The 16,522-nt window shown below is 41.7% G+C and overlaps 1 protein-coding gene across 2 annotated transcripts; it reads right to left on the bottom strand.

The window, feature by feature from the left end:
• Positions 1-160: 160 nt before the first annotated feature.
• On the bottom strand, positions 161-15,282 carry pik3cg (phosphatidylinositol-4,5-bisphosphate 3-kinase, catalytic subunit gamma). Of its 2 annotated transcripts, none has more exons than XM_020652510.3 (24): positions 15,123-15,282; positions 13,517-13,736; positions 13,249-13,420; positions 12,898-13,160; positions 11,247-11,333; positions 11,002-11,102; positions 10,714-10,883; positions 10,437-10,624; positions 10,151-10,258; positions 9,984-10,071; positions 9,125-9,548; positions 8,935-9,033; positions 8,708-8,843; positions 7,574-7,639; positions 6,956-7,099; positions 6,644-6,725; positions 6,195-6,298; positions 5,886-6,032; positions 5,708-5,798; positions 5,505-5,635; positions 3,613-3,724; positions 3,281-3,438; positions 2,883-2,964; positions 161-2,715 (listed from the first exon to the last, which is right to left on the bottom strand). In XM_020652510.3, the coding sequence occupies exons 2-24, from the start codon at positions 13,727-13,729 to the stop codon at positions 2,516-2,518; spliced, it is 3,366 nt and encodes a 1,121-aa protein (XP_020508166.2). In that variant the 5' UTR covers positions 13,730-13,736; positions 15,123-15,282; the 3' UTR covers positions 161-2,515. The 2 variants fall into 2 exon arrangements, with proteins under 2 accessions (XP_020508166.2, XP_065807473.1); XM_065951401.1 differs by having other exon boundaries at positions 13,517-13,732; positions 15,123-15,279.
• Positions 15,283-16,522: the final 1,240 nt, after the last annotated feature.

The raw sequence follows: 16,522 nt of genomic DNA, 5'->3' as shown, positions 1-16,522 counted from the left end.
CTAGGAACACATATTAGTGAAAAACAACAATGGTAAAGTATTTTTTGCACAATATGTTACCTTTAAAATTAAATTCCACATCTGATGCAGCAATAAGGAAACAACGCATATCATAATATTCCTCATATAAAATTCCATTATCTGATATGACATAGAAAGCTCACATGTTCAAGTTTATTAATCTGAAGAATAAACAATGGAAAAGTTTTACAGTAGCAATACATTTTATTACAAAAGAACATTTAAATCATTCAGACATATTTTGTATAGAAGCTTTTTTTTTTTTTACAGTAAATACTGATCAGTTTGTGCTTATTGTGGCTTTGAGTTTTGACTGAAATGTAACTTTAATGTAACGTAAAAATCTGATTCCATTATTTTTTTTATTTTTTTTTTCTAACAAAGTCTTCATCCAGAGACTTGTGATTAATGTTCTTTTCATCTCAGGGTAAAGATTTGTTTCACCAAATGAGTTGGCATTTACAAAATATATTTGAGTAGGACTATCCTACAAGACGCAACTGACCAGCAGTTGCTTGAATGTCCCCAACAAGCCACCGTAGAATAACATATGGACACAAATGTGCTCCTTTTTAAAGAGGTGTAAACAGTGATTAGGGGGCAAAAAGGCTAGCCAATAAAAAAACTGAATAAAACTCTCATGTTGATCACTTCATCTTCCCTCTCTGGTCAGGAGAATTCAACTAATTCAAAAACTTCTTATACATCATACAGTAAGACCAAATGTGTTAAAACAGCAGGAGTTTCTCATCTTCAGTGCATTTCAACTTCAGTATGAGTTAAAAAAACAACAGTGTGAAAGAAGTAGGGATGTAAAGATTCATCATTTATCAAAATCGTGATAAATCGATTTAAAGGTGTCAAAGTTCACATCAATCGATACTCTGAAAAATGAATCACAATAATATGGTGAGCGTCAGCAGCTGCAGAGCAAAATTTAGAAATTGAAGACGCACCACCTTCTTTTAAATCGGAGGTGTGGAAGCGTTTTGGCTTCCCTAAGACAGAAAATAAAAGATGTGAGAAGATAACAGACGAGACAAAAACTGCAAATATTACAAGACAGAGAACTACGCAAATAGAACCAACATGATGCAGCATTTAATCCACACCACAATGAGAGGCTCCAATCACCTCCCCTTGATGAGAGAAATAAAACCATATATTATAATATTAAAAGGCCAAACCACACTGAGAAGTGGGTCTTCAGCCCCTTTAAGGAATCTTTTTCAGTCATCTTTTGTCTACAGTCTCATTTTATAAAATAAATTGTGAATCGTATCGAGAGTTGAGTGAATCGTTACATCCCTAGACACAAAGCAAAGTATTAAAATCCAAACAATGAGAAGGAAGTCTGTGAGAAGTGTGTTTCCTCAGCGTGCAAAGAGATCAAAACATTGCCATTTCCATCCGGGAGCAACAGGGCAGTAGTGACCCTGCTGAGAGGCTGAGGGTGGAGATATGAAGAAAAAGAAGAGAGGACTGTACGCTCACTTGTGAATATGCTCACACATAATGTATACTAATGTGTGCAGCGATCTGTAATCTACCTCAGTAATCAGGTACAGTATATTTACATTCAGGGTTAAGAGAATTATTTTACTTGCATTTTTCTTCCATGTAAAAAAAAAAGGGAACAGGCGTATTAATGTATGAAGAGGCCGAATGTTCATGTATGTATGATTCAACTTTGTTTCAATAAAAAGAGAATTACAAAAAAATATATTAAAACTGTGTCTTAAAAATAAATGCTGACTTGTTAAAGATGATAGAGAACATGTGCACCTGTAAACACGTTTTCTTCAGCACATTATCCAGAAATGCAGTGAAAGTTTGACTTGGTGTGAGCAGCGTCTCTAACAGTCACTCCCGTGTTGCAGCTTAAGTTCCTCATGATGTCATTAACATGCTCTTATTACTTTTCAGTCGCTCTTAGAAAACTGGTGTTCCAGCTTCTCTCCCAGCTGGTTGCTCAAAATAACAAACTGCGTCTGAAACCGCAGACTTAAAATCATAAAATCAAAACGGGGTAGTTTAAAAAAATAAAAATAAATAAAAAAGCCCCCATACAGTGTGTGCCAGTGATGACAATTCTTTTTTTGTACCAGGCTGTAAACATGTTTATTTATGCTGTAAAGATTGTGTGTGTGTGTATGTGACTTCCTGTGTTCCTGGAGCCGGCCTCTAGTGGACACTCGTCGAACTGCAGGATTTTGCACTTCCGCATTGTCTAGTCTAGTAAGTTGTGTGTTGTACGTTGCAAACATTATGCTAACGGTCAGGTTAGTATGCAGTAAATATATTTTCAGTATGTAGTAGGCAGTGTGTAGTATGTGGTTTCAGACACAGCCTCAGTATTTGCATGTTTGCCGGGACTTTCTGTTTGAACCTTCCTGGACAGCTCTAATTTACATTTAAAAGCAGAACTTCCTCAATTTAAGAAAACCAAGGGATGAGGTTCAACACTTCATCATGGCTAACTGTGACGGATTCCTTAAGTGGATCTTTTCTCCACGCCCTGCTTGATCCCCAGCACCAAGTGAACAAACCAGTTAATCTGAACCATCCAGCCCTTTTCCCTGCAGATCTCGATCTGGTCCAGCAGATGGCGCTGTGCCTCGTCCTCGCTGCGTCCAACGGTGAGCGCCTCCCGGATGTACTCAATGTCCTCCTTACTGGTCAGCTGAGGCATGCCTGATGGTTGATAAAAAAAATAAAAAAAGAAGAATCTCACATTTAAGACACGTGAGGATTCATCAAATGTCAGCGTGTGAAGTCAGATGTCCACGCTAAATTAAGAGAAAAATGCTTTTTCCATCTGCTTAAAAAATGTTTTTTTTTTTTGAGAAAGGAAGTGTTACCGGTCATCAGCATCATGGAGAAGAGGATGATGAGCAGGTTGGTGTGATGCCGAAGAGCGAGGTAAGCTTTTACACACACGTCCTAAAACAAAGACACAGGGCGTATAACACAAACAAATATATGTAAAACACGTACAGCTAAAAAGAAAATAATGCCAACACATCTGCCTGAAACAATATTGATAACATCTTGGCAACAGTCGCTATGTCAGCTGATTGCGGTTTCCTTAATCTAACTGGTCCTGAGCTGAGTTCTGCAGGTATCCTTCATACTGATGAACTTTCACTTCAATGTGACTAAACTCATTGATGTATATTTGTGGATGTGTGAATGAGGATGAACTGACGCCCCCCTCTGCCTTCATAATATCCACAGGAAGAAATCCCATATTGTGCACCTGGAACTTCTGGAAGTGGGGGCTGCTTTTCTTCCCCGACGTTCCCATGACATACAGGAAGTCTGGCGTGAGCACGAAGGGAACCCACTCCTTACTGATTCCCATGAAACTCTTGTAATTCCCCAGGATGTGACCGAAGTCGATGTGGAAGAGGTTCCCTGCAGAAACACAAAGGACGCGAGGGATGCCGATCAATAAGAGCGACAAAAATCTCAAAGTAGGGAACAGAACAGGAACACTTAATCGAAGCCGTTCTCTTTTACATTAAGTTAATGTTTCTGTGTTTGTGTGATCTTAAGATGAAAATACAGACATTAGACATTAAACTTTACCAGACTCAGTGATCATGATGTTGTCATTGTGTCGATCCCCAATTCCCAGTACGTAGGTAGCCACACAGTAGCCACCGCAGGAGTAGAGAAACCTCTCCACAGCCTGCTGGAACTACACACAGAAAAACAAGTTTCATGACAGTTTGTTGCACTTAACTAGAAAACACATTTCTAGCTGAATTTTTGCTCTGGAATAATTTAATCCTGTATATAGCTTGAACTAGACGTAAACCTAGAATTTATCTTAAAGGAGCAATATGTAACCTTGACACCTAGTGGTTGAAATTGGTAGTGCAGTCCTCATTCAAAACATTGGAGAGAGCTGTCTCCCTCCGCCCCCTCCTTCCTAGTCTCCCTAAGTCATGGATACTGAAGCTTCAGTAATAGATCAGCTCTGCATCGCCCTGTTCTTCAAAAGCATCTCCAATCTTTATCCTAGATTTACCACATCTCTATGTCGCCAGCTTTTTAGAAAAATGCCAAGGCTTCCATCGCTGCAACACCTGTTGGTTTGCTGTTCACCTGGCAAACCAAGGGGCGTCCGACAGCCGTGTGTGGGGGCGCCTTAAAACCTCCTACCATCTCTGGTCAAAACAAAAACAAACCATTCTGGACCGAAATCTAAACTCAGAAGGAGGACATACTGGCTGCTGCATTGTTGTCAGAGAAGCCAGCACTTCAACTTCAACATAGCATGTTTCCTTAATGTCTGATCATATAGTAAGCTCACTTTTATCATTTAATTCAGTAGATATCTCACATTTTGTTCTTTAAGAGGAAAATGATTTTACTGTAGAAGTTGGATGAATTTGTCAAGGAGCAAGGCTTTCAATGAATTCCTTCTTGTTTCAAGAAAGCTCATACATTAAGAGGAGAGCAATATTAGACTGCTGTTTAGATCCATGTCGGGGGTTTCCAACTCCATTTTTTCCAGTTAAATGTCACATTGTGTGAGGGGAAACAAAGGCACAAGGTACTTAAGGGTTATCTGTAGTCTCCTTATTCATTAAACTGCAGGTGTGTATCTGGTAGAACTTGATGTAAACTAATCAGTGTCACTCCCTTTCCCCTTGAGAACCCAGGTGAACCTGCACCATCAACGACATCGAGATGGTCGACATATATTTTCTGTATAATGCAACCTAAAAATAGCAGGGAGATATTGCAACATTGACTTTAGATCAGGATGGTGTTGGTCACTTTTCTGCCTCAAGGTGCCAGTACCGTCTGACCAAACATTACTTTTAAACTGTAACTCCCATGGCTGCAAGTTCATTCGCGTCTTACACGAGGTCATCGCTGAGCATGACAACGACATCTGCACACATCTGAAACCAGCAATGACAGTTGTGGTGCGAAGTGCACAGCTCAGTGCTAGGTGTCAGATTTGGCATACACTGCTGCAACACAAATTCTAAAAGGAAGCAAGAAGATATAAAAAAGGAGGGCTGCAGGTATCTGAGCTAAAAGTAGATTTTGTGTGTGTGTGTGTGTGTGTGTGTGTGTGTGTGTGTGTGTGTGTGTGTGTGTGTGTGTGTGTGTGTGTGTGTGTGTGTGTGTGTGTGTTGTGAGAACAGGAAAACCCCTAAGTGTCACTTCCTTCCTGTCCTTTAAATTGCTTCTTCCTCTAATGTCTTGATAGACTGAATGGCAGTGGGAGAAACTCTATAAACTAAATGTATAGATCAACATCAAATGTCTCATTTAAAGACTAAGGACAAAGGTTTTTTAAATCATTAACATAACAACTTAAGAAAGCTCATGGTTCGAAGTTCAAATAAGTTCTGGAAAAGATGGATGGATGTGTTTTTGTTTCTGGTGTCTCTGTATCATACGTATTGGCATGTTATCCTGTATGTATGAACTCATTTGAATCAGTGATGTGTGTGTACCTTGTCCTCGCCGACACACTTATCCCTCAGCCACTGATTGAGGATCTCATCTTTAAAAGCTCCGGTGCTTCCCACAACACTCTGCTGGATGTTAGCGATGGTGGTGGCATCCTTCACGATCTCAATCATACCTGTGGTGAACAGCAACAGAGATCAACATCACAGGCCGACTTGTATAGCCAACTAATCTGTGAACAGTTTACCTATCCTGTTTCCAGTGGAGATGCAGCCGTACGGCAGCAGACAGAGATCCAGAGATTCAGTCTCCCAGATCGACTCCATGATCAGCAGAATCTGAAGGGACATGGGAGGAGACTCTGTGCAAAGGATCCCTCTCCAAACATGATGTAACTCTGTCTGTCAGAGGGTCTGGGTACTCACCTGCAGGATGAGCATGTCCTGTCTGAGGTCATCTCCGTCTTTGAAGATGATGCCTATGGGGTCTTTGGACAGAGTGGTGGGGTCGGCCCTTTTAAACTGCAGCCACAGGGGCTTCTTCTTAGACGCCATCACTTTACATTGCTCGATCTGAAACAGAAAAAACAACAGAACAAAAGAAAAAAGTATTTACACATCGAGTTTTCTTTTATATCCATCTCACTCTGAAAAAGAAAACCCTTGTTTGATGTTTGTTGTTGTTTTTTCTACCTGCAGACACACAGGTACAGATGTGTATGGATTGTCACTCACCAGCAGGACTCCAGCTCGGAGTCCAGGATCATAGGGGACCCTGAAACTCTCCGGTAGACCCGACAGCTGCAGAGTCTCCAGTTTCTGACGCAGCTGAAACACCACTGACAAAGAGGAGCACAGCTTTACGCTCATGACTTGTCTGATTTCTATTTGAACAATGTTTCAACCATGAGAGATGAAAACATTTCACACAGTGCTGACTCCACCAGATAGCATTTGTTTTTAAAAAGGTCAAAGGTGACATACAAAGACTGTATTGTCTGTCAGCAGCAGGAGTTAAAATAAGCCCCTAGGTGACTATTTTTCATTAGAAATTTGCAAATTAACTGATTGTGCATAAAACAAATCAACACAACTAAACACCAATCAAGAGGTATAAATATGTCAATATGGCATCCACTTGAAATTCTGCACGAAGGCCTGAATGTTTTCTTTGTCTTTCTCACCTTGTGCAGTAATGTCATACTTGTCAGCAGATGTTGCCTTCATCTCTCTGGTGACTTTCTGCAGAGCTTCAGTCATCTCCACCTGCAAACATCACTTTGAGTCACTGAGAAGTGGAGGAGCACCGACTGCAGAAGTCTGATCTTCTGCCCTTAAATCTCTTCCAATAGTGGAAATTCAAATATTTGATGTGACAATGATTACAGTCAAGGCCAATCAAAGCCATTACTTTGGTATTTTACTCTACTATTCCTTCCATGCACACACACAGTTTTATTTAAGGAACTGAACAGAGCTGAATCCTTCATGCAGACCTGTTTCCTGAAGTCCTGCAGCATGTCTTCACCGCAGCCTCTGAGGTAGGCCTCCAGCAGGACAGCATACCTCTGCTGGTAATGCATGGACTGAGCGATCTCACTGCGCAGGAACCAAAAGAGAAAATGGCCGATGCGCTTACTCTGTGGAGAGAAAAACAAAAGACTGAGCCAACGAAAAAAAGAAAGAAAGACTGACTTTAATGAACGTGAAAATCTGAGAGACCTGATGACTCAGACTTGAACTCACACTCAAGCACTGACTGCACTAGACTTTATTTACTGATAAAGACTGAGTTTATGTTTTTAATAAGTTTGGCTTTCCCCCTGTCAGACTGAGGGACAGTATAAACATGAAGACTCACAGATAACAGAGCGTCAAATCTCAGCCTAGAAACATTGAACGTCATCAAATAAACACAATGGATGTGCTGCAGCGGAGAACTGAAGCTCATCTTTGAACTCATTCTCAACCTCAAGGACTTGAATCATTCTATAATTTTTCTTTGGTGACTCGGACTTGACTTGGACATCGAGATTTGATGACTCGACTACAGCACTAATGCAAACATTGTATGACAGAACAGGAAACAGTTCTGGAGTGTCGTTTCTGCTCACCCTCAGAGCCCTCTTCAGCAGGAACCTGACCAGGGCGCTGTCATGGTAAGGCTCAAACTTGACCGCCTGCAGGACAAAACAACAGAGACCAGACAATGTGATCAAAGAAACTCATACAAACCCAAGCACACATTCAGATTCATGTGAACCCCTCTTAAATGCATATACGACTGTGCATTCTGACATCGACCTGACTGCTTTAAAAATATGGTTAAAATGTGGTACTTTAAAGATTCTAGTTCTTTTTCATTCTGCTTGATATGATGCCTTGTTTTGTGTTTAAGTACAGTTGTTGTAAAGCAGCGCGTGTACACATCAAATTGATGTGAGCATGGACATATTCCATTTAGAGACAACATAACCAGGCATAGTGAATATTTAATAACTACAGCCACGTGCATGAAATGTGTGTGCAGGCCACAGGGACACACAACATTAGGAAACATAACTTCATAGGGTTCCTTTAACAGAGCTGGAGTTCAGAGGTCACAGTCTGAGGCTAAACGCAGTGCTGTGAAAACATCAAATCACTCTCCTAAACTAACACATCAATATTTACATTTACAAACACTTTCCGGGCAGAAAAGGAGTTCACTGGTACTTAAGGAGAGAATGTAATTCATCATATAAAACACTCTTTCTACACAACATATATCAAACTACACGTATCTTGAATTACACTTTTGGAAGTAAACTTCCAGATATCACGTTTATAGGACAGAGACACCAGTGTGCTGTACGGGTGTGAATCATTTCCCTATCAGACCAAAGAACCTTTTGTTGGCCCCAGCTGATATCTCATCATGTTCATGCAAAGCTCACCACAGAGTCGACTGTGGAAACACTTCAGGCAAACATGCAGTACTGTGTGTCCACTGAGCTGCTCCTCTCCAGGATGCTGTGAAATAGTGTAACTGTGAATCAACCGGGACGGGAGAGTTACTGGAAGGGAGTCCAGCTCTGACTTTTTGTTCTGTGAGACAAATGTGCCCGAAACTCTGAATCACCAAGGTGTGATATAATAGGAACTAGAGATGTAAATAAAGAGGACTGGAAATTTAACTGAAGTGGTGTTTGACTTAGCTATGTTCTATTTAACTAAAAAAAAAGAGAGCGAATGTGAAGAAGACTCACCTGTACAAGCTGCAGAAGGTATCTGAGCACGTCATCATCTTCCAGAGTCTCCAGCTTCCTGACGGCCATGGAGCGAACCTGAGCGTCTGAGTAGTGACAGTCCAGCAGCTGCATGGCCAGACCCACATCCAGACCACTGAACAGGAGAGATGTGAAGACAGGTGAGGGGGGGGGGGGGGGGGGGCACTGAAACTATGAAAGGTTTCAGTTTGAAAACATTTTTTTACCTGCTGTCCCACGCACTGCTGCGCTCCAGCAGGCGATGCGTTGCCAAGACGTCCTCCTGTTTCCCCCACCTGACAGATCCCAGGAGTTTTGGGTAGGCTCTGAAGACATTTAAAAAAAAAAAAGGAAATTAAATACCCAGCAATAAAATCTTACTGGTTAATTTTCCAGATGAAAACACAAATGAAGCACCTGGGGTCGCGCATACACTCGTGTCTGAAGTGCCACAGCAGCTCTTTGTCCTCAGGGCTGAGCGGGTGCAGGGGGTCGGTAGCCACGATGGCCCCAAACTGTTTCTTCAGGTGGTTCGGCATCTCCCTCTGACCCCGCTCCCCTCCCTCCGTTTCCTCGCCCCCGGCATCCCGGCTCGTGTCCCGGCTCTTGGGCAGCACCACGGGGTAGCAGTACTTGTCCAGTAAGATGGCGATGGCCATGCTGGAGGCCTTGTCCGGGTTGGTGGCCGAGGTGAGCTTGTCTGCGTTGATGCTGCTGCTGCTCTCCTCGCTCTTCTCGGGCATCCTCCACATGTGGAGGATGAACTCGCCCTGGCGGAGGAGCGAGCGGTGGTCGATGAGGAGGAGGTTGACGTAGTAGAGGAGACGAGTCTTTGTCTTACCTGAGACAGAGGGATGTTACTTTTCATGACGTTTTCTCTTTCCTCCTCTATTCGGATTATCTGAATAGAGGAGGAATCCCCCCCCAGGCATTTGTTGCTCCGTCCATGTTATTAGGTAGTAGTTTATGGTCTAGCATGGTGTTCATTTTATGAATTAAAGACCCATTTAGATTAAAATTGACCATAAAAAAAGAGTATATTTTAGGGCATGGATACGATTTGACATCTTATCGTCATGGTAACTTGTCATCCAGGATCGAGACACATCAATGTCATCCTCATACGGTCAAAATTTATTCCACACAAACAAACAATTGTAATTGGTAAATACGCAGATCTTGAGGCTCAAAATTGTATTTAACAAACCAAAGGGGCGACGTTCACTTTCTATATTTGAAACGCCTCATTGTGTTGCATCTAAACCGTCGACCTTACCCTCGTGGCTGCCTGTTCCTGAGGTGTTATCCTGGTAGCCTGAGCCTGCCTTGGAGTTTGGCGTCTGAGGCTGCTTCCCACAGACCACCTGAGAGCCCAAAAAACAAATGAGATCATTCTCTTCGATAAGTGGAAGAAGTTATACCTCATCGTTGTTAAATGTTCACCTGGAGGTTGAGGCGTGCTCCTTTAGGCAGGTCCCTGATTTTAATGTTAAACTCCAGCCAGCAGTTCCACAGCACCTCTTCATTGAAGGTTTTAGAGGACGTCCTCTCCTGTGAGAGTAAGATGTGTCGGGTGAAGATGTTCAGAAAGTCAGTTTAAGATGTTTATGTGTAGACTGGTTTGTCCTCTCTTTGACGTCATTGTGCGACGCTGTCCCTTTTGTTTACATGGCATTAGTACAATGGCGGACGTCACCAAACTAGTCTCCTCGTCGAGTCATTTTATTACCTGAGCTAGAAGCTGCTGACCGTGGAAGATGCTGGCCTCGATAAAGACGATGAAATCTGGGATCTTGGGCAGAGATGGGATGTCGATTCCCAGCACCTTCACTCTGAACTTCCTGTTGCAGTCCCACATAGAGATGGTGAACACTCGCTCGTGGTCCTTCTCATCGATCGTCAGCTGCTCGTGGGTCCCTGAAGAGAGTCAGGAGGAGAAGAAGTGTGATTGTGTTAGCATGAACCACTTCAGTCAAACATGCAAGAAGATACTTCTCTTCATTTACCTGCCACTCCGGTGCAGTCATCCACCTGAGCCCAGTCGTCCTTCTGGACCAGATCCAGGTCTGGATCAGGGGGCTTCTCCAGAACCAGGTGGATCTCCTCTCCGCTCTTCAGACACTGACGGATCCAGTTGAAGTTGAGCAGCGGTTTATCCCCGTACAGATACTCCTCCCTGTGTGAACACACACTGAAGAGGTTACTTTTAAATCAACTCTCTTTCTTTCAATACAAACTGAACTGAAGTATCTTTAGTGTGTTTACACAGCGCTCTATCGTCCTGCATACTGTACCTTCCACACACACGCAGCACAAAGTCGGACTCACACGTGTTGTCAGGGATACCCAGCAGAACTCTCTTGTTTGCTATCTTGGTGAAAAAGCTGGTCAAAACCTGGAAAGGTAGAAAACTGTCAGAAGTTCAAACCAACTGAGAAGATAGCATGACATGCAGGAAAGGAGCCACCGCTCAGACTTGAACCTGGGCGGCCCGCTTGGAGGACAACCCCCCCCCAACAGTCAAAGGTCATCGCTCTACCTGTTCAGGAGTGTCGTCGATGGAGACCTTGATGGTCTGGCTGACCGTGCTGATGTGGATCACCACCAGGATGTGGCTGTTACTGATCTGAACAGGGAAACAATTAAAACGAGGTCAATGAGGAAACATCCCAGCAGGTAAACAACAGAACAAATCAGAGACACGTGAGTACATGTATGAGTAATAAGTCACATCTTTCATGGTTCAACAGGGAATTTGCAGACAGAAGTTTCTCTTAGTTTTACTCTTGTGTTGATCAATCGACTGTTCTAAGACGTTAACAAAGACGTTAATAAGAAACAGTTAGGATATGGAGGAAATAAATCAGCCCTGTATTGGAATCATTACACTGACAACTATGTATTTCATTCAAATATTATTTCCTGGAAGGGATGACTGAATGAGTCTGAGACTTGTGAATCTGGAATCAAAACCAGAATGCTTAAAAATGTAAGCAAAACCTGTGGAAGTCTTTATTTTCTGTCATGTGAGGGTGATACTGAGGATTTAAACTGCAGGTTGATATTTTAAATCTCCTTCAAAGAAGAACAGATTCCGATCAGATTCACAAGCTTTGGGCTTGATTCACTTGAGTTATTCAGACTCAAACAAGAGATCGTCCTGCTCCGTGCTGTCTGCTGTTGTTTTGAGTCTGAATGTGGAGAAAAGCCGTCTGCACCTTAACCCTGCACAGAGCTTTAATACTGACTGGGCGGTTTTAAAGACGACGAGCTGAAGAGGAAACGTTTTAGGTTGTTTTTGTTTTTTTTATGCAAGACTTGAAGAATGTAAAATGAGTTTCACTTTTCAAAACAAGACTTCCTCTCTGAAGGGAGCAATCTAGGGCAACTCAAAAAAGACAAAAAAGAGAAGGATAAACCTGAAACAACAACATGTGGGTGAAGTGTGGTCTAACCCCTGGTGACATTAATAACAGGAAAGTCAAAGTCATACAGACTTTATAAACAGATCATTGAATCCTATTTTATAGAGGCAGAATTATTGTCCTGATCACTGGAAAGTTTGCATGTGACATCTCATATAAATACTGCGGCGCAGTTACCACCAACTCTCAACAGAATTTGTTTTGCTCCCCTCTAACTGGGCGTGGCTGTTAGCACCGTTGTTTGTGAATTTGACTCTTTTTAAAATAATGATGATTGTTTGAATAGAAAGGGGACAGTTTTTCCCTAAACGACTGCTCATGTGAATACACAAAACCAGCTCAGGCGCACAGAGTTTGCTCTGTGCGAAACTCTGTTTGATCTGCAGCTCTGCAGTTTGCTCTGCAGCACAATTAGCGGTGCATTTAACCCTTTGGGTGTGTTTTGTTAATAAGACAATCTCTGCAAGATTCATTTTTGCACAGGTTCAGTGGAAGCCGTACATCAACAGACAAGCATCCTTCACAGCTTTCCTACAGAACAAACTGAGGCGTTACATGAAGGGAGGCAGGAAGAGAGTATGTGTGAGATTTCCCTGCGCCTTGTTTTCAACAATTTGAAAGATTCAGCAACAGGTACAATTCTTGCAAAGACAAAAAAAAAAATAGGTTGAGTTTCTATCTGGGAAAATCGTATTACACACAAATCCAAAAGCAACAACTAAATGTTTTTCATATCAGAGGTAAGTCATGCGCAGACAAACTCACCTTGCTGAGCAGGTGTTCAGGCAGCGGCTTGAGGGTCACCCAGGGGTCCATGGAGTAGAGTTTGGGGTCTCGATCAGACAGCTCGATGCGTCGGGGCGTCAGCAGCTTCCTGCGGGTGAACTCCAGCTCGTCGTCGTGCACGTTGCTGACGTCGGTCACGTCGTAGCCGATCAGGTTGTTCAGGTAACGCTGGTACTGCAGCGACTCATCCGAGGGCTGCGGGCGGGGGACCAGCTGAATCCGGCCCACGTCTTTCTTCAGCGCTTTTAAATAGAATAAGGATGTTTAGTATGTACAAGAGAATGATTCAAAAGCAGTTTTCTGAATCCACGTTTGGTCACTGGTTGGCACCTCTCCAGTAGCGGATGCAGTCCAGCGTCTGGAACACCTGGTGTTTGTCGTAGATCTCACACAGGTTGCCTTTCTTCTGGTAGAGCAGGATGCAGTGGTCGGGGGAAAGGCGCTGGTAGAAGTCGGGACAGAGGTTTAAAGTCACCGCCTTCATCCACACCTGAGCTTTCACCTGGGAAAAAAAAACAAACGACACGTTCAGCTAATCACACGGAACAGCATTTTATCTGACCCACAAACAAAATCAGTCCGAGTCACTTCAGCACACCTGTTCCACCGTCCAGTTTCCGGCCACCTCCAGCAGCAGAGTGTCATGGCTGCTGCCGCCGCGCACCACGCTCGGCAGGACAAACTCCACAGAGATCTGATCCATGGAGCAGCAGGACGACGAGCTGATGGCCTTCTTTCTCCTCCTCCTCCGGGTCTCTTCACGCACGACTTTGGGCTCTTCGTCGCTCACCTGGATCTGGTCCCCGTCCATCGCCTAGCTTGAAGGGTGGCAACAAGTGACAAATCAAGGCGGCAAATATCTGAATGAACTCCACAGTGATTCTAAATCAATTAAAGCAGAGAATTATTGACATTTTTGCCTGAAATGAATCAAAGTAATGAATTGACTTAATCAGGTTTCAAAGAGTTTTACTGTGACACAGAAATCCACAATGATGCTGTAACAGTTTGTTTGTTCGGTGGTGAATTTTATAACTGACTATTAGCAGGAATGAGTCGGCTACTACAGGCCAACAACCACTCACCACTTCACTGTTGTCTGAGGCCGGTACACATTGGATTGAGATTTAAAATGTAATGTTAATGTGTTTACTGTTGCACAAAGACAACACAGTCAACCAGAGTCAGAGTCCTTGTACGTTCACATCAACCTGGACTATAAATCTGATTCTCATTGAAAGTTAACAGTGAGGACCTTCAAAATCTTATCACAGTTTTTAGTATTCTCAGGAAATTTAAAATTTCTACTGTAAGAAATGTTAACTTTATATCATTACAGATGAAGGTATGGGTAATGTGATTTACGACTCTCAGCTACTTTGGTACATCCTGCTGTCTTCATTGATTTATTGGTTTTTTTTGTTTGTTTCTGCTGCACTTTTTATTCCCTTTGTCTTACATCAAAGTCAAAGTCATCTTTATTGTCCATTTCTCAAACATGTGCTGGACATACAGAAAAATCGAAAAAAAAAAAAAAAAAAACGTTTCTCTCTGGTGCAAGCTTAGTATAAAAAAAGATTTAAAAATATAACACAAATAACAAATATTAGGATAAAAAAAAGACATTTAAAACTCATTACATACAACTCATTACTGCACTGCAACTACATGTTTGTGAGTTATATCTCTCTATGTCATTTGAATGATTCCTGATGCCTTTCTTTGATCATTTTAATTATTTTGATTGAACTTTAAATCTCTTTTTGTGTCTTTAAAGCCTGTTGGGACTCCTGCCTTGTAAATAAAATCAAATTAAATTAAGGAATCTCCAGAGAGCAGTGTTCAAAACAAACTGACTACATGAATATCTGAAGTCAGAGGATTTAATGGAGTTTCCCTTCTGCTTCTTGCACATCAGCAGAGGAAGTTTACAAAGCAGGAAGCAAAACTCGACTCAGCATGGATGGAGCTAAAAGCGCACACAGCGACAGTCTGCTATTTTCAACTCTGTCAACTACACTATTACCTCAGAAATAACACCGGGCTGTGACGAGCCTGAGAGGAGAGAAATACACTTTTTTAAGAGCAGCCGGAGAGAAACTGGGTTAGTCCGCGGGAAACATAACGGTACAGCGGCCGTAATATTTACATGAGGAGGCGTTTCAATTTCATAAAACAAGACAATTCATGTTTGTATGACTCACCAATGAACGCGGACGGCAACGATACCCGGGCTCTTAGGCGAAAGTTTCGGCATTTATGCTACAAGGAGGGACCAAAAAGCAGAGCAGAAAAGTTGTTGGAAGTTTGAAGTCTGTCTGAATTAAGGAAACGCTGCGGCGCTACTCAGGAAGGATGTCAAGCTAGCCGGTTAACTTTAACTAGCCACGATAAGAACTGTACTTCCGGTTTTTCTCTTCAAAATAAAGCATGTAAATCTGTTCTGTAGTGTGTTTACCACGTTCAGTTCATGGTGATATAATATTCTGAGTGTCGATATAAAGAAATTTAAAAGTTAACTTAAAGACTTAAAGAGCAAAAGGCAGAGTGACGAGGGTCTATACTACAAATATAAGACCATTATCGATAAATATTCTCGTTAAAATTGGCCACTCCCACACACTCAAACACACACAACAACAAAAAAGCTTCTGGCATCTGATAAACAGCTCTCATCATTCTATCCTTAGTGGTTGGAGCATCTACATTTATTAATATATTTTTTAACTTCATTTTTTTGTGCAATTTATCATTTAAGTCGTTTTTTTTTTGTTAATCGTTTTGACATTATTGTTATTCATTAAAGCAACATTTTAATGTTTTACTCTTAGATTATAATACTTAGTGTCTAAATTTAAAATGTTACTGCTTTGCTTCTTATTTCTTGTTTTTTTTTATCATCTTCTCTATTGTTCAATTTAAATGATGTGCTTAGTTAGTTCATGTCATATGAAAGAGAAGGCAGATTATATAAGATTATACTTCTTTCCAGAACTCGATTTTTAATTACTATGAACTATACCTGAATGTTTCCTGAAATTTGTTTTATAAATAAAATGTGATTGCTTCATTTCACAGACATGTACCGGATATGACGTTGCTATCTTGTTAAACTTGACATGTTCAAATTGTGATGCAACTTTCAATGTGGCCGCTAGAGGGCAGTGAACACCAATAATCAAGAATAATTACTTCTTGAAAAATCTATGTTTGAGCCACAGACTAAATATTAAGGTTTGACCGGAGCATTTTATTGTTTCTAACAATTAATTTAAAACTTAATTGATTTTACACATTTAAATATTCTGTTGTAAGGAATTGTTGCTGCTACGATTGCTTCAAGTATAAAAACACGTTGTCAATTGTTGGCACCTTTTCATCCCCTTTTAGACATAATATTCACACTGCTCATTCATATCTGACTTGTTTTCTGACTTCCTGTAACAGTGGGGTTATACACACAGTATGCTTTATTAACTTGTGTGAAGATGCAGCTCAACATCTGGTTTAATGAGAGGATGTTTCTATCAGTCTTCAGCCTGGAGCATCTAGCTTTACAGTATGTCAAAAGGGGGTTTTCAGGGATATTAATGGTTTTATACTT

The sequence above is a fragment of the Labrus bergylta genome, chromosome 23 (assembly GCF_963930695.1).
Source record: "Labrus bergylta chromosome 23, fLabBer1.1, whole genome shotgun sequence".
In the NCBI taxonomy this organism is placed as follows: domain Eukaryota; kingdom Metazoa; phylum Chordata; class Actinopteri; order Labriformes; family Labridae; genus Labrus; species Labrus bergylta.
Note: the sequence above shows the minus strand (reverse complement) of the source record. Positions and strands in the feature narration are given on the sequence as shown.

Bases quoted from the DNA above. Each gene is read 5' to 3' on its own strand.
- pik3cg (XM_020652510.3), bottom strand. From the start codon at position 13,729: ATGGACGGGGACCAGATCCAGGTGAGCGACGAAGAGCCCAAAGTCGTG. The intron at 13,421-13,516 runs GTGTGCTGAAGT...TTTTTTTCCCAG, and splicing joins GAAACTGGACGGTGGAACAG to GTGAAAGCTCAGGTGTGGAT. The intron at 7,640-8,707 runs GTGAGTCTTCTT...TTTGTCCTGCAG, and splicing joins ACCTTCTGCAGCTTGTACAG to GCGGTCAAGTTTGAGCCTTA.